Below are 25899 nucleotides of genomic sequence, written 5' to 3' on the forward strand. Positions count from 1 at the left end.
TAGGAGACGGCCACAGATACTGCATTGTCTCACACGTGAGATGTAAATACGTTTTTGGAGAAAATACTCATAATCTCATATATGGGTTATATTGAGCCAGTCATTAGAAGGAACACAGTAATGAAAGGTATTAGCCCATGTCAGAAGTGAACACCGGCTCCTGGCCTGAACTCAACACTCAATCATATACAAGACCATATGGGGCTGCTGAGTTTGGGTAAGGTGACCCGCAGATGGTCCAGACACTGAGGTCCATATTCAGACCTTGAAAGTTGGATATGTGAAACTGGACCATGCCATTGTCAGACGTTATTCCGTTTCCTACTTCTCCACTCACACATAAAGCTGTCCTCTGAATTCACCCCATGACCCTTTTAGCTCTTGTGGACTTTCTCCATAGTCCTGGATGTAGCTGGGGTTACATGATGGCATCTGCTGTTATTTTGATCTAGGAAAGCTTATTTAGCCACCTGTCCACACCGGTCAGATGCACCAACATTCCTGGCACGCCGCGGCACAGCTGTCCCCGGGAGTGGTCACAATGTTATGCTCTTGCTTCTTGGCTGTTGTATAGTTCAGCCTTATTGTAGACCTGCCAATTACAGCGGAGGCAGCATGAAACCTCTCGATTCACTGAGGTTTATTGTGCCTCAGTAATATAGTAATTCCTAATGTGTAAATTCATTTTTTGCACATGGCTGCTTCTCCTGTGTGCAGGTAGTCCAGTGAACTGTGAATGTTCCCAGTTCCTCCATCATAGCCTCGTAGTCATCTATTTCCTTCTGTCTTGCTGAGAAGGCCCTTTTGGACACTTTTATGTTGAATATTGTCATTGTCGCATTGTTTGCTGCTTTCTTTTCCTCCCCCGGTCTGTCAGGATGTATCTTGTTTCCTGTCTTCTATCCAAGGTCACAAAAAGAAAGAAATTATCATTTTTGTCACAGTTTTCTTTCATCCATCTCCCTGGTTTTCAGAAAGTTCTCCTCGTCTTTCTGTACACCGCATTCTCCATAACATCTCGGAATAATGGAAATACATCCGGTGGCGAAGATTGTGGTCAATTCCTCTAAGTAGATTTCTCAAATTTAGTCTCTATAGACAAACATTAACGCCAACACATGGAGGAATTCAGTCACTTTTGTCACTGGATGCCATCGGTCCCACAAGTCAGTATTGCGAAGGGAGAACCCCACTGACAGGAAATGCCACAGAATGAGACCACCGATCAGACACCTTCTGGTCCTGTCTGCTCCTAGAAGCACATTACAGGTCTCCATGAACGTTGTATCTAGGCTTTCCATGACTGAAAACCTGCACACAAGCCCACCATGTGCAATGCCAGCTGGCAGGCGGGGGGCTATCAAGCATACCACATTACGGCAAACGCGCTTTTACTTACCTTTTGGTAGTCTGATTGATGAAGCTGGTTTTAATAGATGACAGCAAAAAAATTGCTTATTAATACCTGGTAGCAGCTACGCCATATTGTGGTGTAGACTGGGCCCTGTGCTTTCATTGAAGAGAAATGTTAATACCATGTACTGTACATGTGTCCTTCATTATCTTTCCTCTCCAAATATCCCCAGATAAATGCTACGACATCACGGCTTTCAGGAAAAAAAAAGACTTTGCCTTCAGTCCAATAATTCAGGAGCGAGTGCTCGTAGGAATGACTATCCCGGCTATCAGCCCTTCTAAACTGGCCAGCATAGCCTGACAATTGAGCAAATGCTCGATGATTTTTAAGCAGGGTTAAAACCATCAATTTTGTCAGCACGCAGTCAGATGTTAACAAGACGTGCTGCAGATAAGTGCAGAGAAAGATCATATTAAAGGGGTTATCCAGGACGAAATTATTTTTTTTATATGAGCCAATAAAACTGACAGACTGATAGTTTCTAACTAGTTATCAACTACCTGTCTGTTCAATCCGGTGCCAGCTCAGAGTGGTCACTGTCAGCTCCTGCTGGCGATTTAACTGCTTCTCCTCAGCAGAGGAGCTTTTCTTCTTCCGGGCAGTTCTGTCAGTGGGGTGGTACTGTCAATGTCACAGTGAGCCGGCTGTCAATCAGCATTACGTTGGCAAACACGTCTCGTCAACATAGCAGAGCGGAAGAGAAGCGGCTGCTCCGTCGAAATAACATCAGTGGACGCTGCAGAATCAGGCTGGTTTCACACTTGCGGTTTTTTTTTGCGTTCTTGCGCTAAAAAACGCAAAAAAAGCATGCGTTTTTTTCCCTATACTTAACATTAAATACGCATGCGTTTTTTTGCATGCGTTTTGATGCGTTTTTGCAATGCATGCGTTTTTTTCTCTGCATGCGTTGTATTGCAGAAATGCAACATGTAGTAATATTAGCGGCGTTTTTTTGCCGCAAAAAAACGCATGCTTTTTTTGCGGCAAAAAAACGTATTGATGTCTATGTAAATGCATGCGTTTTTAAGCACATGCGTTTGCATGCGTTTTTATAGAAAAACACAAGAATACACACTGATAAGCCACCCCCAAACCCTAACCCTAAGGGATCCTAACCCTAACCCTAAGGGTTAGGATCCCTAGGGTTAGGGTTAGAGTTTGGGTTAGGGTTTGTGTTAGGGTTAGAGTTTGTGTTTTAGGGTTAGGGATAGAGTTTGTGTTTTAGGGTTAGGGTTAGAGTTTGTGTTTTAGGGTGAGGGTTAGAGTTTGTGTTTTAGGGTTAGGGTTAGAGTTTGTGTTTTAGGGTTAGGGTTTGTGTTAGAGTTTGTTAGAGTTTGTGTTTTAGGGTTAGAGTTTGGGTTAGGGTTAGAGTTTGTGTTTAAGGGTTAGAGTTTGTGTTTTAGGGTTAGGGTTAGAGTTTGTGTTTTAGGGTTAGGGTTAGAGTTTGTGTTAGAGTTTGTTAGAGTTTGTGTTAGGGTTAGGGTTAGAGTTTGGGTTAGGGTTAGAGTTTGTGTTTTAGGGTTAGAGTTTGTGTTTTAGGGTTAGGGTTAGAGTTTGTGTTTTAGGGTTAGGGTTAGAGTTTGTGTTTTAGGGTTAGGGTTAGAGTTTGTGTTTTAGGGTTAGGGTTTGTGTTAGAGTTTGTTAGAGTTTGTGTTTTAGGGTTAGAGTTTGGGTTAGGGTTAGAGTTTGTGTTTTAGGGTTAGAGTTTGTGTTTTAGGGTTAGGGTTAGAGTTTGTGTTTTAGGGTTAGGGTTAGAGTTTGTGTTAGAGTTTGTTAGAGTTTGTGTTAGGGTTAGAGTTTGGGTTAGGGTTAGAGTTTGTGTTTTAGGGTTAGGGTTAGAGTTTGTGTTTTAGGGTTAGGGTTAGAGTTTGTGTTAGAGTTTGTTAGAGTTTGTGTTAGGGTTAGTGTTAGAGTTTGGGTTAGGGTTAGAGTTTGTGTTAGAGTTTGTTAGAGTTTGTGTTAGGGTTAGAGTTTGGGTTAGGGTTAGAGTTTGGGTTAGGGTTAGGGTTAGAGTTTGTTTTTTAGGGTTAGGGTTAGGGTTAGAGTTTGTGTTTTAGGGTTAGGGTTAGGATCCCTAGGGTTACTAGGGATCCTAACCCTAACCCTAGGTATTTCTGTTTATAGTGGGTTTTCTAGTTGATTTTGATGATTGGCAGCTGTCACACACTTCTCATCATGCGTTTCAAAAACGCAAACGCAGGAAAAAACGCTTGTAAACGCGTCAAAATGCCGCGCTTGCGTTAAAACATGCAAAAACGCATGCGCCTTAAAAACGCAGCGTTTAAACGCGTTTAAATGCGTTTTTGCACCAAATGCGTTTAAATGCGTTTGCGTTTAAAACGCTGCAAATCAAAACGCAAGTGTGAAACCAGCCTTAGTGCCTGCTTTATGCCAGTAGAAATCTGCGCTGGGCAAAACAGGCAGGTGCTTAGCAACTACCTGCCTGTTAGTTTTTAGACCCATAGTAAAATGTTTATATAGTCCTAAATAATTAAAGTTTAAACAATTGTTCTGTACCCATGAGGTTGTGGTTAACATGTCTAAAAAGGCTACTAAACGAACACCTTGCATGTAGCCGATCGGTAGTTGTTTAACGGCTGCGTCTGGTACTTCTGGCACTTCTAAACCCAGCACTCTTATGCTGAGATAATAGAGTTCTTAGGGGAATTCCATCAATAAGGCAAGGGAGGCTATGCTTGCATGTATATATATATATATATATATATATATATATATATATATATGTGTGTATACATATATATATCTATATATATATACTAGATGGTGGCCCGATTCTAACGCATCGGGTATTCTAGAATATGCATGTCCTCGTAGTATATTGCCCAGTCACATAGTATATTGCCCAGTCACATAGTATATTGCCCAGTCACATAGTATATTGCCCAGCCACGTACTATATTGCCCAGCCACGTACTATATTGCCCAGCCACGTACTATATTGCCAAGCCACATACTATATTGCCCAGCCACGTACTATATTGCCCAGTCACGTAGTATATTGCCCAGCCAGGTAAAATATTGCCCAGCCACGTAGTATATTGCCCAGCCACGTAGTATATTGCCCAGCCACGTAGTATATTGCCCAGCCACGTAGTATATTGCCCAGCCACGTAGTATATTGCCCAGTCACGTAGTATATTTCCCAGCCAAGTAGAATATTGCCCAGCCACGTAGAATATTGCCCAGCCACGTAGGATATTGCTCAGCCACGTAGAATATTGCCCAGCCACGTAGTATATTGCCCAGACAGGTAGAATATTGCCCAGACACGTAGAATATTGCCCAGCCACGTAGAATATTGCCCAGCCACGTAGTATATTGCCCAGCCACGTAGTATATTGCCCAGTCACGTAGTATATTGCACAGCCACGTAATATACAGCACAGAGCCACGTAGTATATTGCCCAGCCACATAGTATATTGCACAGCGACGTAGTATATTGCCCAGCCACGTAGTATATTGCCCAGTCACATAGTATATTGCCCAGTCACGTAGTATATTGCAAAGCCACGAAATATACAGCACAGAGCCACGTAGTATATTGCCCAGCCACGTAGTATATTGCACAGCGACGTAGTATATTACACAGCGACATAGTATACAGCACAGAGCCACGTAGTATATTGCCCAGTCACGTAGTATACAGCACAGACACGTAGTATATTGCCCAGTCACATATGTAACAGGTTAAAAAATAAAAAAGAAACATACTCACCATCCGAAGAGCCCGGTTTAGTTCCGGAGCTTGTGTGCGGTGTCCGGTCCCAGGATTGGTATGAGTGCAGGACCTTCCATGACGTCGCGGTCACATGACCGTGACGTCGCGGTCACATGACCATGACGTCATGGAAGGTCCTTCTCCCTAGTAAATAGAGCGGGGGTACCATAGAAGGAACAGGGATCCAACCTGGTCTATATTAGAATGAACCATAAACAGACAACACAAGCAATAGACCAAAAAAGGGGATCACCCAAGGCAATGGATTACATGTAAAAAAAATACAAATTTTGTTGATAAACACCAATGGACACAGAAAAAACCTCATGGAGCACACAATTAAAAACATTTAAAATTGGTCACACATGTGACCTACACACAATAACAAGTGGCCCATAATGGAGCCCTCCCCCTCAACACAAACACTCCCCAGACAAAATACAAAGGCTAGTTTTAATGAGCACAGTAGAGATGTCTGCATGAACAGCAGTCCTGAGCTATCAGGTGACGTGTCACTGCCTTGAAGATATAGTTATATCTGTTAAATATCAGTACATGAATGATTATCACTGGCAGGCTTAACTAAATACCATAGCAGATCAAATATAAGCAACCAAAACCTATTGCAATCAAGCCTGACAAAAAAAAAAAAAAGCTTGTGGGAACCCATATACTGTGTTAGATTGAATTCCCTTCAGACCAGCAAAAATAACAAGTAATGGTACCTTCACACATAACGATATCGTTAACGATATCGTTGCTATTTGTGACGTAGCAACGATATCGTTAATGAAATCGTTCTGTGTGACAGCGACCAACGATCAGGCCCCTGCTGGGAGATCGTTGGTCGCTGAATAAAGTCCAGAACTTTATTTCGTCGCTGGACTCCCTGGAGACATCGCTGGATCGGCGTGTGTGACACCGATCCAGCGATGTCTTCACTGGTAACCAGGGTAAACATCGGGTAACTAAGCGCAGGGCCGCGCTTAGTAACCCGATGTTTACCCTGGTTACCATCCTAAAAGTAAAAAAAAAAAAACAGTACATACTTACCTACCGCTGTCTGTCCTCCAGCGCTGTGCTCTGCACTCCTCCTGTACTGGCTGTGAGGCGGAAAGCAGAGCGGTGACGTCACCGCTCTGCTTTCCGGCTCCCAGACAGTACAGGAGGAGAGCAGAGAAGCAGAGCGCAGCGCTGGAGGACAGACGGCTGTAGGTAAGTATCTAGTGTTTGTTTTTTTTTACTTTTAGCATGGTAACCAGGGTAAACATCGGGTTACTAAGCGCGGCCCTGCGCTTAGTTACCCGATGTTTACCCTGGTTACCGGCATCGTTGGTCGCTGGAGAGCGGTCTGTGTGACAGCTCTCCAGCGACCAAACAGCGACGCTGCAGCGATCCGGATCGTTGTCGGTATCGCTGCAGCGTCGCTAAATGTGAAGGGGCCTTAAGTGTGCTCTCAGAAGGTACACAATGACATATTATGCTGGTTTGATCAAATAAAGGTTCCACTAAGCTAGTTAAACAGGGTATAGAAACCATTGTGCTACAATACAGAGAATCCCCATGATGAGGAGTATATAAGAGACCTGCTGAGGAGTGAAAACCCAGGTTACCATATGACCAAATCTAGGATGCAAACCTAGGTGCTGTTCCCAGCCTGTGCTGAGCCCTGGGGAGTGTTGGCAGGAGGAGCAGAGACCCAACGCGTGTCGCCACAGCAGTGGCTTCGTCAGGGGTCATGGAAGGTCCTTCTCCCATAGCATCTTTGGAAGCGGAACCTGTCGCTTGCAGTGCCGAGGAGAGGACGCGAAGGCGGAAGGTGAGAATAAGGTTTTTTCTTTTAATTATTATTATTTTTAACATTAGATCGTTTTACTATTGATGCTGCATACGCAGCATCAATAGTAAAAAGTTGGGGACACACAGGGTTAATAGCGGCGGTAACGGAGTGCGTTACCTGCGGCATAACGCGGTCCGTTACCGCCGGCATTAACCCTGTGTTAGCGGTGACCGGAGGGGAGTATGCGGGCGACAGGCACTGACTGCAGGGAGTAAGGAGCGGCCATATTCTTCCGGACTGTGCCCGTCGCTGATTGGTCGCGGCAGCCATGACAGGCAGCTGCCGAGACCAATCAGCGAATGAATAACCGTGACAGACAGAAGGACAGACAGACAGACGGAAGTGACCCTTAGACAATTATATAGTAGATATATATATATATATATATATATATATATATATATATATATATATATAAAATTTAGAGGAAACACCTTGAGAAATGCTTCCTTTTTCATGCCTACTACATAGAGAACGAGGTACAGTATATAAAAATGTCTTTTTAGGTTTGAAGAACATGACTGACCCTAGGCTAAAACTTTAAGGCCGGCGTCACACTGGCGTTATAAACAGCCGAGTGCAATGCGATAAAAAATCGCATTACACTCGGACCAATGTTAACATATGGTGCCGCTCCCAGCAGCCGACTTTTTGTCGGCCGTTTTCCTCGGTCCGAGACAATTGCAGCATGCTACGATTGTCTCGGACTGAGGAAAACTCGCGGCTCACTCGCACCCATATAAGCCTATGGGTGCGAGTGAGACAGCGCACATCGGATAACATCTGAGTGATGTGCGCTATAAGCGGACCCCAGCAATGGAGGAGATGGAGAAATTCATTTCTCCGCCTCCTCCGCAGCTGTGCTCCGATCCTCCCTGTGCGAGAGAATCGGAGCACAGACGCATGACACTCGGCTCCTGCTCTGCTGCGAGCAGGAGCCGAGTGTCATTAGCATATCGCATCCGATGCTCTCGCATCCGATGCGATACGCCAGTGTGACGCCGGCCTAAAGGGAACCTCTGAATGTGAGAATGGTGTCGGATCTGCAGGCAGGATGTTATAGAGGAGGAGCTGACCAGATTGATATTTATTTTTGTGAGAAATTTTTCAGTAAGGCAGGGGCAAACAACAACATTTGCTCAGCCAAAGTTCGCTAGGTGTCGCTGCGCAATACAACCCACTGCGACCTAGAGGATACTGCAACTGTGACAAGCAAGTCTCAACTAATCTGGTGTGGTTGGAATTATTGAGACTTGCTTGTTGCAGTACCTGGTCACAATGTGGTCCCATGTGTTGTGCTGCAATGTAGTATGCCAACATTTCCACGTACTTTTAGCCTAAAACTTGTATTTTAGTCATTGAAATCTCTGGTACTTTTATGTATTTGAGTCCAGTGGGCGGTCCTACTAGTGATTGACCGTCTTCCCTGTGACTGTGCATGCAGTATAGCTATCAATCACTAGTAGGACCGCCCACTGGACTCCTATACATACAAACGCCACTGATTTCAATGAATAAAATACAAGTTATACTGAACATTTTCCAACAATCTATCTAGCATTCTGCTCAGCTTCTCCTTCTCTTTACTATGCCGTCCACAGATTGGACTCCATGTACAACATGACAAGTTCCCTTTAAGAGAAGAGTTTCCCATTAGACCCTTACAAGAAGCCATTGGGTCCCATTCATATCTTTCCTTTTCAGTCTCTCGCTCACATAATGTTATTTTTATTTCCTTGCAGTGTACGCCTCTGTTAGCCTGTACCTGGTTCCTGAGCGGCCGGCCACACTCATCCTCTATGAAGACGTTGTGCAGATCCTGCTGGGATCGCCAGGTACTTCTTACATATCAGGAAGAATTGCATAAGAAGCAGAAGCAGCTTACATGGTGTGTCCCTCCTGCCGTGGGGTGACCATCCATACATGACCTTGTGACCTGCCTGATTTAGTGACACAGAACCTGGAAAGCCTGTACCAAGAGCACAACTGTAATCCCTGTGTCTAGAAATTGTGGCTTACACTGTCCTGTCCGCCCACGTAGTGCCGGGGCTTGTGAGGATGTATAGAGAGCGGCCTAAACACTGTACAAACCGGCTTATGGCCTCTTCCCTCTACGGCATTATCATTATTGGGTCTGCAGTGAGAGCTTTTCTTGTCTGTAGACCCAATGTGGCCCTGTTCACATTTTGCAATACATTTTATCACCAGACACTAATGAAGGGACTATTTTGGAGCTGACATGAGCGGCACTTGGCTCGGGCCTTCCAAAAATTGGTAGTTTTGAGGTAAACTGGACTAAATGGCACCACTGGCGGAGACAGCGGGGTCACACATTACACCACTGCTCCCATAGAAGTAGATAGAGCGGGGTCACACATCACACCACTGCTCCCATAGGAGTAGACAGAGCGGGGTCACACATTACACCACTGCTCCTATAGAAATAGACAGAGCGGGGTCACACATTACACCACTGCTCCCATAGCAGTGGACAGAGCCGGGTCACACATTACACCACTGCTCCCATAGAAGTGGACAGAGCGGGGTCACACATTACACCACTGCTCCCATAGCAGTGGACATAGCCGGGTCACACATTACACCACTGCTCCCATGGAAGTAGACAGCGGGGTCACACATTACACCACTGCTCCCATAGCAGTGGACAGAGCGACGTCACACCTTACACCACTGCTCCCATAGAAGTAGACAGCGGGGTCACACATTACACCACTGCTCCCATAGCAGTGGACAGAGCGACGTCACACCTTACACCACTGCTCCCATAGAAGTAGACAGCGGGGTCACACATTACACCACTGCTCCCATAGCAGTGGACAGAGCGACGTCACACCTTACACCACTGCTCCCATAGAAGTGGACAGAGCGACGTCACACATTACACCACTGCTCCTATAGAAATAGACAGAGCGGGGTCACACATTACACCACTGCTCCCATAGCAGTGGACAGAGCCGGGTCACACATTACACCACTGCTCCCATAGAAGTGGACAGAGCGGGGTCACACATTACACCACTGCTCCCATAGCAATGGACATAGCCGGGTCACACATTACACCACTGCTCCCATGGAAGTAGACAGCGGGGTCACACATTACACCACTGCTCCCATAGCAGTGGACAGAGCGACGTCACACCTTACACCACTGCTCCCATAGAAGTAGACAGCGGGGTCACACATTACACCACTGCTCCCATAGCAGTGGACAGAGCGACGTCACACCTTACACCACTGCTCCCATAGAAGTGGACAGAGCGACGTCACACATTACACCACTGCTCCCATAGAAGTGGACAGAGCGGGGTCACACATTACACCACTGCTCCCATAGAAGTGGACATAGCCGGGTCACACATTACACCACTGCTCCCATGGAAGTAGACAGCGGGGTCAGACATTACACCACTGCTCCCATAGCAGTGGACAGAGCGACGTCACACCTTACACCACTGCTCCCATAGAAGTGGACAGAGCAACGTCACACCTTACACCACTGCTCCCATAGAAGTAGACAGCGGGGTCACACATTACATACATTACTGTATAAACTGTGTATCTAATCCCACCAAGTGTGATACACTCCGCTGAGCCCTATATCTAATCCCATCATGTGATATACTACCCTGAGCCCTGTGTCTAATCCCAGCATGTCTTACTCTAAGCATATCTAATCGCAGCACGTTTTACACTCCCCGCATCTAACCCCAACTTATGATACAGCGAGAAGCACGAACTAACAGAATCGGTGCTGCCGGCCGTCCTCAGTGACACTGTCTACGGGCTCCTTTCCACTTGCGAGATAAACGTCCGTGTCTCGCATGTGAAAGCCAAGTTGTGGCGCCGGCACTTGGGAGCGGAGCGTGCGGCTCCATGTGTTGCTATGCAGCCGCACTCTCCGCTCTGGAGTGCCGGCGCCACAACTTGGTTTTCACATGTGAGACACGGACGTTTATCTCGCAAGTGGAAAGGAGCCCTACTTGTCAGTATCTCGCTGAGGATCTGTTTATGCCAAGGAAGGTGACGGGCACAAGGGGGCATTCTTTGCGTCTGGAGGAGAGAAGGTTTTTCCACCAACATAGAAGAGGATTCTTTACTGTTAGGGCAGTGAGAATCTGGAATTGCTTGCCTGAGGAGGTGGTGATGGCGAACTCAGTCGAGGGGTTCAAGAGAGGCCTGGATGTCTTCCTGGAGCAGAACAATATTGTATCATACAATTATTAGGTTCTGTAGAAGGACGTAAATCTGGGGATTTATTATGATGGAATATAGGCTGAACTGGATGGACAAATGTCTTTTTTCGGCCTTACTAACTATGTTACTATGTTACTATGTCAGTATCAATGGCAGTCAGCAACAAAATGGCTCTGCCCTGTGATCCTAAACTTCATCCTCTGTTATCTTTTTACAAACACCCAGGAGAGGAGTGATGTCACACATGTCTGAGCAGATCCCGCCCCCCTTTACAGCAGTCACAATGTGAGCTAGCAGTACATTAGGTTTTCATGGCAAATTTCAGCAACTGCTCCCCCTAGTGTTTAAAAGTGGAAGCCATCAAACTTTTTAAAATTATTTTTCAGATTTTACTCCATTAAAAACAAATGATAATATTTTTTTGTAAATTAGAACAGTAATACTTTACGGTTTTTCAATTCTTTAAAACATTTTTTATGGCGTCTTCCCTTTAAGGAAACAGCAAAACATAGGACATCCCTCATACAAAATGACGGAGAGAGACATATTCACACATTTATGCACAACCTTCTCTTCTTTGGGAGTACTGAACAGAGAGGAGTCCCAAATATGGTGGTGCTGGGGGCCAAACAGAATGACATCACAGGTTGTGCACCCCTGGTCCTGAGTTCAGGCATGGGACACCAGGGCAGCAGACAGATCTCAGAGAACTTCTGCTCCTTTATACAAGACTTCATTCGCGTTAATAAGTCCATGTACAGTGGATAACAAAGTCTATACTCGCCTGTTAAAAAAAACAATTTTTGTCATGTAAAAAAAATCTCCACTTTTAATGGCACCCATAATTTGTACAATTTACTAAAAAAAAATATACTGAAATATTTTTGGGTGGAAAAATAAAAATAAAGAACTAAAACAATGTGGTTCATAAATATGAACACCCTTAAAGGGACACTGTCACCTGAATTTGGAGGGAACAATCTTCAGCCATGGAGGCGGGGTTTTTGGGTTTTTGATTCACCCTTTCCTTACCCGCTGGCTGCAATATTGGATTGAAGTTCATTCTCTGTCCTCCATAGTACACGCCTGCACAAGACATGATTGCACCTTGTGCAGGCGTGCACTATGGAGGACAGAGAATGAACTTCAATCCAATATTGCAGCCAGCATGCAGCCAGCGGGTAAGGAAAGGGTGAATCAAAAACCCAAAAACCCCGCCTCCATGGCTGAAGATTGTTCCCTCCAAATTCAGGTGACAGTGTCCCTTTAAACTAATACTTTGTTGAAGTACCCTTTTGAATTTATGAGAGCATTCAGTCTTTTTAGGTAAATGGGTAAGAGTCTCTCAGCATGGTATATCTAGAACTGGCAACCTTTGCTCACTCTTCCTTCCAAATCTGTCAGATTGTGAGGGCATCTCCTGGGTACAGCGCCTTCTTTAGGTCAACACAGATTTTCAATTGGAGTCAAGTCGGGGCTCTGGCTTAGCCATTCCAAAACTTTGATCTTCTTCTGGGGAAATCATTCTTTTGTTGATTTGGAGGTATGCTTAGTGTTGTTGAAGTCCTGAAATTCTTCTTCATCTACAGCTTTTTAGGAGAGGCCTGAACGTTTTGTTGTAGAATTGACTGGTATTTAGAACTGTTCATAATTCCCTTCACCTTGACTATAACTCAAGTTCCAATTGTCAAAAAAATGCCCTAAAGCATAATACTGCCTACACTATGCTTCACTGTGGGTCTGGTGTTTAGTGATGCGCATTGTTGGCTTTGAGACAAACATACCTTTTGGAATTGTGGCCAAAAACTTTTGTCATACCCGATGAAGGTTCTGGCAAGACATAGCCAATTGTTGGTGACCATCTTCACAGTGTTCCATGGTATGTCTAATGCCTTGTAAAATTTTGTACCTTTCTCCTCAACTTTCAACTGTGATTTCCCTTTGCTGTGTTATAAGCTGTTTACGGACCATGACTTTTGTTGTAACATAATACTGAGAAAATATCTGGAAAATCCTTCTAGGACAGCTAAACTTTATATGGGGTTAATTAGAATCACTGTAAATGACGGCAACTGTTTACTGACTACTATTTCACATGGGATTCAATGCGATTGGCTAGTTCTGAACACAATCACGTCCCCAATTATATGAGGTTGTTCACACTTATGCAACCGCATTATATATATTTCCTTTCTCAAAATAATTTCAGTTTGTTTTTCAATGGATTTGTACAGATCGTGATGTTAGAGATGAAAAAAAAGTTCTGAAATGACGTCTATTGGTACTGTATGATTATTTTACATGACCAAAACCTGGTCGTTTAACAGAGGTGTGTAGACTTTTTACACACACACTGTGTACACCGATCTCAGAAATTTCACATAATTCACTATAAAAGATTTAAAAGGAACCAAAGCAGTGTCGAGCTTAAAAAAAATCATATTTAGATGCTTCCCTAATCTGAATTCATAGAATTTACTAATACTTTTGGTGCTAACATCTTCAGGTATCATCCCGATTCCTCTATCATGGCAGCTGTACTTCCAGGATTTGCTTTATGATAATTTCAGCAATATTGTAATTAAAGGGGCTGCACATTTCATTAGCTAAGCCAGCCCCATTTCTTTATCATTCTTGATTTATAAAGGGCTTGATTCATTGTTGAAAAGAGCAGTCAGCCAGCCCCCTTCATACAAAACCTGAAATGGAGCTTCTGGACCAAGGATGATGGCTGAAATAAAAATGTGTTAGTAATTCTATATATTTAGGAATAGATCTAAAATATATATATATATATATATATATATATATATATATATATACATATATATATATATATATATATATATATATATATATTGATTTTTAAATGGACAACCCCATATATGCTTGACATGCATAGCTCATACCATGTTTTAGTGGTAAAATACACTATTCTATGTTATCGTTGGTGCAAACCCAACCTAAACCAATGCGAGAACATGGTGGAGATAGGGTAATCACATAAAAAGCTCTGCCTCCGACATTGTACACAGAACCTCGTATGTATGTAATGTTTAATATAATGTGAGTATATAGTGTGATATATCATGTCAATATATTGTGTACTCAGCTTTTTCCTTATCTGGTTTTACAGGCGTCCGCAGTCAGCCCTTGGTTCAGTTCCTGAGAAAGTCTGCCCGCTTACCCCGATCTTCCACATATAACCAAATGTCCTCTTCACTCACCACTGCCAACAATCTCCATCAAATGAGAGGATTCCCAGCGTTTATTGGAGCCGACCCTGATTCCAGCAATGGGGGTAGGGACAGGGGGTGTATGGGTGCTGCTATGATTCTAAAATATTAGCTTTCAGGTTGCCTAAACCATGATATAAAGGGTCATTTTCAACAATGTTTTCTACTTTGGGAAACTTGATGTCTGGACATGAGTTCTCTTGTCACCATGCTATAAATAGTGGGGGCTTCCTATTGTTGAGAACAGCTGATATTTTGGGGGCAGCTGCCATATTGCTGTGCAGTTGTAGGTGATTGACAGCCTTCCCTGTGTAAACGTGTTATACAGAAATAGCTGTCAATCACCAAATAGCCCCCTGGACCCGACCCTGTGAATCGGCAGAGTTATAAATGAATGCAATACTAAAGATTTCCCTGCAAAACTATACATCAATCTGCTGTATAATATTTTTGAAGATTTAAAGGGAAGGTGCCATCAACATTTTTTTTCCAGCGATTGAAAAAGTCTAAAGAATTAATGTGTAAATTTTCTTAAAAAATATTATCATTTGTTTATAATTTAGAAAATATGAAAAATAATTTTAAAAGGTTTGGCATTTCCACTTTTAAACACTAGGGGGAGCAGCTAATGAAATTTGACAAAAACCTAGTGTACAACTAGCTCACATTACTGCACTGCAGTAATTATGGGCCGAGTCTGCTGACGTGTGTGAGTGTGTGTGTGTGTGTGTGTGTGTGTGTGTGATGTCTCCTCCTCTCCTGGGTGTTTTCTAAGGGATTAGAGGATGATATTCAGGAACCCAGTGAGCAGCCATTTTGTTGGTGACTGCAGAGTAAGGCCGGGATCACACATATGCGAGATACAGCTGAGTCTCACAGGTGAAAACTGAGCTCTGGCGCCGACACTCCGGAGCGGAGCGTGCGGCCGCACAGCAATACATGGAGCCGCACACTCCTCTCCGGAGTTCCGGCGCCAGAGCTGGGTTTTCACCTGTGAGACTCAGCTGTATCTTGCGTATGTGTGATCCCGGCCTTATACTGACAAGTAGACAGTCACAGAAGATGGCAGGCAGCAAGGATTCTGGGAGATATATGGCGGTGGGAGCAGGGTGACAGCAGCACAGAGTATTTCAGGAGAGCCGTGTGCTGGTGTATGGAGGCACCATGTTTGGTGCGGGGAGCAGCCAGGATTCTATGCTGTCTTTTATACACATGGATGGACCGTCTGCTCCACAGAAATCCAGGAAACATTTCTGCAGTTGACGGCCTGTTCTGATCCAGACATTGCTAAGACCCCATTCCCCTCCTCAGACCCTGTCCTGGCGATGTGTGAAAGCGAGGCGACAGGCGCAGTCCAGGGTGACGCTGAGGGGAAATGTAGCCATATAGTAATGATAAAAATGAGACCCCTCTCTTCAGCTGCCTCACCAACCTTCCCCTGACTGCACCTAACTGGAGGTCATGCTGCCCCCTCTATCACCCTCTATTACCCCAGACCCGTGTGCAGCTACTCAACCAGAACCACCCTAGATTGGGTCCCCTTTCTGAAGATAATACTGCCATAGTGTTCTCACATAATACCGCCATATAGATTACACATAATACTGTCCTATAGTTCTCACATAATACCATCATATAGATCGCAAATAACGCCATAGTGTTCTCACATAATACCGACATACAGAGCACACATAATACCGCCATATAGAGCACACATAATGACGCCATATAGATCTCACATAATACCGCCAGTGTTCTCACATAATACCACCATATAGATCACACATAATACTGTCCTATAGTTCTCACATAATACCATCATATAGATTGCAAATAACGCCATAGTGTTATCACATAATACCGACATATAGATCACACATAACACTGTCCTATAGTTCTCACATAATACCACCATATAGATCACACATTATACTGTCCTATAGTTCTCACATAATACCATCATATAGATCGCAAATAACGACGCCATAGTGTTCTCACATAATACCGACATATAGAGCACACATAATACCGCCATATACTTCTCACATAATACCGCCATATACTTCACACATAATGACGCCATATACTTCTCACATAATACCGCCATATACTTCTCACATAATACCGCCATATAGATCACACATAACAGGGTGGAGAAAGGAGTGCATAGGAGAGGATTAGATATATGGCCCCTCAGCAGACTGTATCACACAGGAGAGGATTAGATACACGGCTCAGCAGACAGTATCACACAGGAGAGGATTAGATACACGGCTCAGCAGACAGTATCACACAGGATAGGTTTAGATACACGGCTCGGCAGACATTATCACACAGGGTAGGATTAGATACACGGCTCAGCAGATAGTATCACACAGGATAGGTTTAGATACACGGCTCAGCAGACAGTATCACACAGGATAGGTTTAGATACACGGCTCAGCAGACAGTAACACACAGGAGAGGATTAGATACACAGCTCAGCAGACAGTATCACACAGGATAGGTTTAGATACACGGCTCGGCAGACATTATCACACAGGGTAGGATTAGATACACGGCTCAGCAGATAGTATCACACAGGATAGGTTTAGATACACGGCTCAGCAGACAGTATCACACAGGATAGGTTTAGATACACGGCTCGGCAGACATTATCACACAGGGTAGGATTAGATACACGGCTCAGCAGATGGTATCAAACAAGCTGATTTTTATACACGGCTCAGCAGACTATCACACAGGAGAGTATTTGATACACGGGGTCGGCAGACTGTATCACACAGAATAGGATTAGGTACATGGGTCAGCAGACAGTGTCACACAGGAGAGGATTAGATACACGGCTCAGCAGACAGCATCACACGGTGTAGGAATAGATACATGGCTCATCACAGTATCACACAGAATAGGTTTAGATACATGGGTTAGAAGTCAGTATCACAGTATAGGATTAGATACTCGGCTCAGCACAGTATCACACAGAATAGGTTTAGATACATGGCTCAGCACAGTGCAGGAATAGAAACACCACGGTCTGATGTCCTGATGAGGAGCTACAGTGAAAGGCAGGACAGGAGCAGCACAGAGCCTCCCCCTCCCCCCTCTGTTACCTCTGCAGCTCATAATAACGACATCAGCCAGCAGCACTTCATACTCTCTAGAGATTACAGCCAGCGCAGCAGGCAGCATAGAAGAGGACAGGGAATGCCCGCTGATAGTGTGAAGGGGGAGACAGATAGAGCTGGCCCTCCAGCAGCGCAGCTCTCACGTTGAGCTCACAGATACACAGCAATCACATCTCCAGAAAGATGGCACCGATCTCCTGCCTCTGCTGTGGTGTGGACGGCCCAGGGGGCGTAGCCAGATCACAGCAGGGAGCAGCTCAATGATAGGTATGGGGTCGGCATCCGACCGCAGATGTCTATGCCCAGGGCTGCCGTGTTTGCAGAATGTAAGTGTCGTGCTGGGCCTCTTACACTCCTGCAAAGCAAAATGGCGGCGCCCAGTGGCTGAAAAAAAAATTAATAATAAAAAAGATATAAAAGTAAAAAAAAATTATTTTGTATTATAAATAATTGTTATATAAACACTCATTTTTAATGCAAAAAAAATTGCGGCACCTTCCTTTTAAGTTAAAAGGGTGTTCCCATCTCCAAGATCCTATGCCAATATGTAGTAGGTGTAATCAGGCTCGGACTGGTCCACAGCTGAACAGGAGAATCCTCCGGTGGGCCACCACCCTCCTATATGAGCTGTGCATTGCACAGTACAATTGTTTCACTATGTACAGACAAAAGCAGCATCTTTTTTATTCAACAATCAACCCATTTTATTGCTATGTAAATTTGTGAATGAGGATAAAGTCATATTTGCTGAAATGTGGCGTCCTGGAGTTGATGTTGCTGGTGGGCCCTTGGCTACCCCAGTCTGACATTGTGTGTAAAAATAATAATATTAGCATATACCTCAAACTAGAAATGCAGTGTATATCTTCATATTTTTTATGTCGCTTACCCCATGTGCAGGGCATTGCAGTAGTTTAGGTAACCATGGTTACAACCACTAAGAGCTGTCTAACTAACTAACTGTCTATATGAGTTGTCAGAACCATGGATACCTAAGCTACTGCAATGTCCTGCACATGGGGTAAACTATATAGCAAATCAGGAGAACTATACTACATTTCTAATTGGAGGTATTTGCTAATATTATTAATATTACACCTATTACATATTGGGATGGGATCTGGGAATATCCTTATAAATCTGCTAGGTCACCCATTACTGAAAATGGTTATTTTTTAATTCATTTTGTGATTTTGTGCTGAATAAAGATTTATGTTAGAGATGAGCAAAACACATTTGCTGGACTGCCATCCACTTTAAACCCTCAATAGGTTGCAAAGGCTGAGCAATCACAAGTGGTGCCCAACATGTCAGCAATCGAATACCGGCCAAGTAAGTTCCACCTACCCTGGTCCGACTGCCATGGAGTACCAAAGTGGACGCTGGACTAGGGTAGGGTGAATCATTTTCCTCATCTATTCGTGGGGAAGGGTGGGGAGCTATATATAGACATGTCAAGGTGTAACGCGACAAAAGAAGGGATGCAATACTAGTAGAGTGTGGGTTTTCTGTGCACTACTCTGCACAAATACATACTGTATATACATACATACAGTGGGTACGGAAAGTATTCAGACCCATTTAAATTTTTCACTCTTTCATTGCAGCCATTTGGTAAATTCAAAAAAGTTCATTTTTTTCTCATTAATATACACTCTGCACCTCATCTTGACTGGAAAAAACAGAAATGTAGAAATTTTTTGCAAATTTATTAAAACAGAAAAACTGAAATATCTCATGGTCATAAGTATTCAGACCCTTTGCTCAGTATTGAGTAGAAGCACCTTTTTGAGCTAGTACAGCCATGATTCTTCTTGGGAATGATGCAACAAGTTTTTCACACCTGGATTTGGGGATCCTCTGCCATTCTTCCTCGCAGATCCTCTCCAGTTCCGTTAGGTTGGATGGTGAACGTTGGTGGACAGCCATTTTCAGGTCTCTCCAGAGATGCTCCATTGGGTTTAGGTCAGGGCTCTGGCTGGGCCAGTCAAGAATTGTCACAGAGTTGTTCTGAAGCCACTCCTTTGTTATTTTAGCTGTGTGCTTAGGGTCATTGTCTTGTTGGAAGGTGAACCTTCGGTCAAGTCTGAGGTCCAGAGAACCCTGGAAGAGGTTTTCATGCAGGATAAATCTGTACTTGGTCGCATTCATGTTTCCTTCAATGACAACCAGTCGTCCTTCCCTGCTGCTGAAAAAACACCCCAATAGCATGATGCTGTCACCACCATGTTTCACTGTTGGGATTGTATTGGGCAGGTGATGAGCAGTGCCTGGTTTTCTCCACACATACCGCTTAGAATTATAACCAAAAAGGTCTATCTTTGTCCCATCAGACCAGAGAATCTTAGTTTTTTTAGCAAATTCTATGCGGGCTTTCATATGTCTTGCACTAGGGAGAGGCTTCCATCGGGCCACTCTGCCATAAAGGCCTTCTTGTGGAGGGCTGCAGGGATAGTTGACTTTGTGGAACTTTCTCCCATCTCCCTACTGCATCTCTGGAGCTCTGCCAGAGTGATGTTGGGGTTCTTCTTTACCTCTCTCACCAAGGCTCTTCTCCCACGAATGCTCAGTTTGGCTGGACTACCTGGTCTAGGAAGACTTCAGGTGGTCGCAAACGTCTTCCATTTAAGGATTATGGAGGCCACTGTGCTCTTAGGAACCTTGAGTACTGCAGAAATTCTGTTATAATCTTGGCCATATTTGGGCCTTGCCACAATTCTGTTTCTGAGCTCCTTGGCCAGTTCCTTTGACCTCATGATTCTCATTTGGTCTGACATGCACTGTGAGCGGTGAGGTCTTATATAGACAGCTGTGTGCCTTTCCAAATCAAGTACTATCCATTTACCGTAATTTAACACAGCTGGACTCGAATGAATGAGTAGAACCATCTCAAGAAGGATCACAAGGAAATGGACAGCATGTGAGTTAAATATGAGTGTCTGAGCAAAGGGTCTGAATACTTATGACCATGTGAGATTTCAGTTTTTCTTTTTATTAAATTTGCAAAAATTACTACATTTCTGGTTTTTTTCAGTCGAGATGGGGTGCAGAGTATACAGTAATGTGAAAAAAAATGAACTTTTTTGAATTTACCAAATGGCTGCAATGAAACAGAGTGAAAAATGTAAAGGGGTCTGAATACTTTCCGTACCATTGTATATGAAAGTAGACTATGGTTAGTAGAATCCCTCTCTACACTCCTCATAGAAAACCCATACCCTGCCAGGATTGTGTCCCTTCTTGTGTTGTGTTACACATGCACGTGGCTATGTATAGCCTCTCACCCTATGAAGCTTGTCCTGGGAATGACATTTACAATGCTGCTTATGAAAAACCTACTTTGAGTCAAGGGAGATGCTTTAATGTTCACATTCTCAATTATTTATGGTGTCTTCTAATGTGCAGCAGTCGAAAAGTAATAATTGCAGCATAATCCCAATCACATGCTGAAACCTTCCTGTCTACAGGGAGTCTTGGAAGCAGCAGAAATGGTTATCTCCCCAGTTATTGAGCCCATATATTCAGGTTCACATAGACATTACATTGACATAAAAGATTTTCTTTTTTTTTTAATGTATTTATTAAAATTTTGACATAAGTGAAATAATGAATAGAAAAAACAGACTATAAGAAAATATCAAGAGGGATTCGGGAAATACATTTCTAGTAATGTAGAAATTCATTAGAATGGACATCTGAAGTAAGTTCCATACATTCAGAGAAAACCATTGTCTAGAACTTACCCTCTACACCTTGTTAAAGTGAGTTCGTATACATTTAGGAAGTAAATTAACCACATAGATGTATTATATATATATATATATATATATACACACACACACTGGTATATGTATATATATATATATATATTACCATGTACTGTTGTCTGATATCCAACTTAAAATGACCTATTGGTGTACTATCTGTCAATGGCACTCAGCCAAACAGGATTTCTCCCTGCAATTCTGGTTGGTTGAGAGCAGCTGCTTGTGCTCCTCCCAAGTGTTCTTTTCATCTGGATGCCAGGCAGCCATATATCCCTTCCTAAACTCGATTAAACTTCAGATTTTCAGAGATCAACGTTGTTGCACATGCTAATTTTGTTATTATTGGCTACTTATGGTCTACATTCTTCCTTCAATTGGCCTTTGTTTTCTTCTCTTTATTGTACTTATAACCAGGTAACTCCAGCTGGTTGGAGCTGCTGCCCATTGCCGCAGTGAGCGTCCATCTATTTACAGGGAATGGCTCTGAAGTCCATCTGACGGGCCCTGCTCAGCTGTATCTTCCCCTCCCCTCAGACAGTGGTCTGCTACCTTCTAGCAGCATACCTGCCTGGAAATTTGAGCCAAAGACCGGTAGGTGAACAGCTAGGTGAAAACTTGCATATTTTTAATATCCTTTGGCGCTTGTTGTCTTTACTAGCCTGGCTTCTTCTCTTTTTGTGCTTTAAGGTCGGTGGCTGCGTGCTGGCATGGGGGTAGTGCGGAAAGATGGACAACAGTTATATTGGTCATTTTCCTACCCCAAACTGGGTTACTGGGCAGCAGCAATCCCATCTACTGGTCGTGGTTAGTTTTTTTTATTGTACTTATTTTTTATATATAATTTAACTTCTTTAATTATTGGTATTTTCTCACAAGCTTCATACTTGTAGGACTGGATCTAATAGATTACTTACACTGTGGTCTGTTCTCAGGTATGCTGTCACTTATGAGCGACATTGCTGGGTACCATACTATCTTCCTGCTCTCCATTCTGGGCGCTCTTGCACTCCTGGTCCTCATCCTACTGTGCCTATTAATATATTACTGCAGGTAATAGCTTCTTTATGCCAATTACAGTTTTTCAGTGTAACATTGCTTGAGCCTTCTCTTGAGCCTTGGATTTGCATATTTGCACAGTTGTGTGTTTCCTTTTATAATCTAACCACAATTTTGACTATTTCTATCACATAGACTTCAGTCTTATCGCAGTTTTCTTACAATCTATTTTTTTGGCAGAAGGCGATGCCTAAAACCAAGACAACAGCATCACAAGCTGCAGCTCTCCGGCCTTAACGAGCCCAAACGAGACCAGGCAACCTCGACCTCCCACCTTAACCTTATTAGTACCAGCCACTTAGACTCCACCTCCACAGCTGACAGTGACCTTCGGACTCCAGTTTTGCGCTCTGCCTTTTCTTCTCGAGAGGACTTTTGTAAGTCTGGTGGACGTTCTATTCAGCATTCTACAGATACGCTCCCATTAAGACCAGGTCCTCGAGATGAATATCCATTAAAATCGGCCCGCTCTGGTGACTTGCTGGATTCTGATGATATGAAAAGAAGCTATGGAACTGGTGGAAAGGGGCAGAGGAGGAGAGGAAGGGGTGGAGCTAGGGATCCTCCTCCATCTCCTCCTCCACTTCCGCCACCTTTCAAGCATGTTATTGGGGACTCAAAGCCACCTGATTATTTGATGACGCAGTCTGCAGATCCATTGTCACGTCCTACGTCTTTGACACAGCCTGGTCAACTTATATTTTGCGGATCCATTGATCACATGAAGGAAGGAGCCTACAGACATGCTATGCCTACACTGGTCATTCCAGCTCATTATGTGAGATTATCAGAAGAAAATCCCAGTGGACAAGGTGAAGAGGTGACAGAAAGTGAATTGGGATCCACACAGATTTCACATGCTCATCATTTTGCACCTCAAGATTATGCCCAACGCCAGCAATTACTTCAACAAGTTCATAACTACCAACAAGGGGCATCTACTGGACCCTCACAGGACCAAGATGGCAAAAGCTGGGGCAACCACTCTTCACAAATGAGCGGTTCTGTCACCATTCCTGTAGTTTTCAATGAATCCACGATGGCACAACTGAATGGAGAGCTTCAAGCATTGACCGAGAAGAAGCTTTTAGAACTTGGAGTGAAGCCTCATCCACGAGCATGGTTTGTGTCACTAGATGGACGCTCTAATGCACAGGTGCGTCATTCTTATATTGACCTGCAGGCTGGAGACAAGACACGTAGCAATGATGCCAGTCTGGACTCGGGTGTGGATGTCAATGAGATTAAAATAAAACCTGGGTCAGAGGAAGGGAGAGGTGGGAGGTCACAGCATCAGCCTTCTAGCTTGACCTACTCCAAATTGGTCTTTGCTGAAGAAGGCGAACAGAGCCTAAGTGAGAGTCGGACTGCTGGTGGCTGCTCCCCAGAAGACAGCTCACTCACACCACTTCTCGATGAGGCCTCTGAGTCTTGCCCAGTAATGAACAGGAGAGGGCGCAGCAGAGGCGACAGTTCCCGCAGCAGCACCAGTGAGCTAAGAAGGGATTCTATGACCAGCCCAGATGAGGACCTTAATGACCAATCTGAAGGTGGGGATGACCAAGATAAGAAGAGCCCCTGGCAAAAGAGAGAGGAGAGACCACTGATGGTGTTTAATGTGAAATAATGAGGGATTTCTCAATTCTCATTCTGTGTATAGGATATACCCCTCAAAGGACTTCGGGGAGAAAACGCAGGGATATCCCTTGAATCCGAAGCCTGGGGCTTGGAGAGTGACAACACCCTGCCCCCAACTCTCCCCTATCTTCGAGGCACAGCCCCAGCATTGGAGAGACTCCTGTGTGTAAGGCCAGAGGCACCATGATATGATACCTACAGACACCATGTACATACACATTTACACATTATATACGCATGCATACACACACACACACACATACATACATACATACACAAGAAAGCAGTACACACTCAGATACAGCATACGAACGTAGTAGTCCCTCTGTGAACTGGGAGTCTATGACACTGCACAGTGAGACTCTCAGCGGGACCAGTCCCCTCATGTTGGGTGGGACAAGATTTTTGGATTGGATATGTACTCTTGATTCTTCTCTTCATTCCTGTTAACATAGTGATACAAGGACAGCAGGTGCAGGTTCGGTCGGTTCGGAATTGACGTTGGCTCAGTCATTATCATCATTGCTGCGGAGATGGTCTCAGCACCTGTGCAGCAGGGTATGCATAATCCGGTAGAAACATGACATCTCCCAGTAGCTTGAACATTGTGGTCCTAGTGTTTTATTTGTGTAAGGTGTGTGAAACATCATAGCTTGCAATGCATTCTGGTCCTTCAAGTTCTGATGTAGGGAGCCATGCAAATCCTACAGATTTTTCTACTTCAATGGCTCCACTCTTCATTGCATTGTGGTTCCATTTTCCCCCGTACCATGGAGACCACGGCTACCGACCATGATGCACTAAGATCCTTGTAGATCTCAGTCCTATAACATGCCTGGCAATGCATTGTACTCATTGTAACCCTGCCCCACCCCACTACATCTCAATATTAGCCGATAATGTGTAATGCATTCTGGTCAACATAGTATTAATATATTATAGGAATACCATGTTCCTGCCTTTTTGCAATGCATTATGGTCTTTGGAACCAGTTGTTTCTAAGGGTATTCAGACTTATTTCATCAAGCATTCCGGCACGTGCGGTTACGTTCCTTCACAGGGAAGCGATTTGTATTGCAAGAAGCCAATCCCTTGAAATTTCCCAAGGAGAACAGCACAAGAAAAGTGTATTTGTCATGTTGAACTATTACTGCCGTTTCCTACAAACATTACTAATAAAACATAAAAGTAAAAAAAAAATTCAGTGCAAATTAGTGAAATTATAATATTCAAGTACTGACTATGGGGATTAGTGCAGAATCTCGGGACTAGGACCCAACGCCTGCAGCTCTCACATCTGATACCAGAGTGAACTTAGTTCTTCTGATACAGAGCTCCAGATACCTTACATAGGCCGGGGTCACACTTGCGAGAAATTAGCACGAGTCTCGCGACTCAGTACTCGGCACTGCCGCCTGCACTCTAACCGGAGCGCTCAGCTGCATAGAAATACATGCAGCCGCACGCTCCGGTCCCGAGTGCTGGCGGCAGTGCCGAGTATTGAGACGTGAGACTCGTGCAAGTTTCTCAAAAGTGTGACCCCGGCCCTAGAGACAGAATAGTAGTGGTAGTAGGAAGGTCAACCTCTGATTATACAGAAAAACATACATAGTATCGGAGACCTCACAAAAATGATTTCTCCAAACCACTTTATATTACAGATCATGCTCTCATCTGAGCAGCATCAACGACTTGTCGTCCATGACATCTCCTAGGTCTTCATCTCCAGTGCTGTAGAATGCAGCGTAAATGTACAGTACTATAGAGCCTAAGTGACAGTACAGGTCAAAATCTGTATTGAAAGGGATTTAGAAAAAATATTATAGTGCAGGTACCAAGCTACTGTGTGATTTTTTTTTTTC

The 25899-nt window shown here is 43.9% G+C and overlaps 1 protein-coding gene across 3 annotated transcripts in view; it reads left to right on the top strand.

Annotated features, from left to right (window-relative positions):
• FAM171A2 (family with sequence similarity 171 member A2) overlaps window positions 1-25237 on the top strand; it is a 43349-nt gene extending 18112 nt beyond the window's left edge. For 2 of the 3 annotated variants that reach the window (XM_069751416.1, XM_069751417.1), the window contains exons 3-9: window positions 8740-8832; window positions 14349-14513; window positions 21758-21934; window positions 22031-22147; window positions 22276-22393; window positions 22580-23949; window positions 24060-25237. In XM_069751416.1, the coding sequence (XP_069607517.1) occupies window positions 8740-8832; window positions 14349-14513; window positions 21758-21934; window positions 22031-22147; window positions 22276-22393; window positions 22580-23949; window positions 24060-24109 (2090 nt within the window). In that variant the 3' untranslated portion in view covers window positions 24110-25237. Of the gene's footprint in view, window positions 1-8739; window positions 8833-14348; window positions 14514-21757; window positions 21935-22030; window positions 22148-22275; window positions 22394-22579 lie in introns of all 3 variants that reach the window. The other variant, XM_069751415.1, reaches the window with a different exon arrangement.
• The last annotated feature ends 662 nt before the right edge of the window (window positions 25238-25899 follow it).

Source organism: Ranitomeya imitator, chromosome 2 (genome assembly GCF_032444005.1).
Source record: "Ranitomeya imitator isolate aRanImi1 chromosome 2, aRanImi1.pri, whole genome shotgun sequence".
Classification (NCBI taxonomy): Eukaryota; Metazoa; Chordata; class Amphibia; order Anura; family Dendrobatidae; genus Ranitomeya; species Ranitomeya imitator.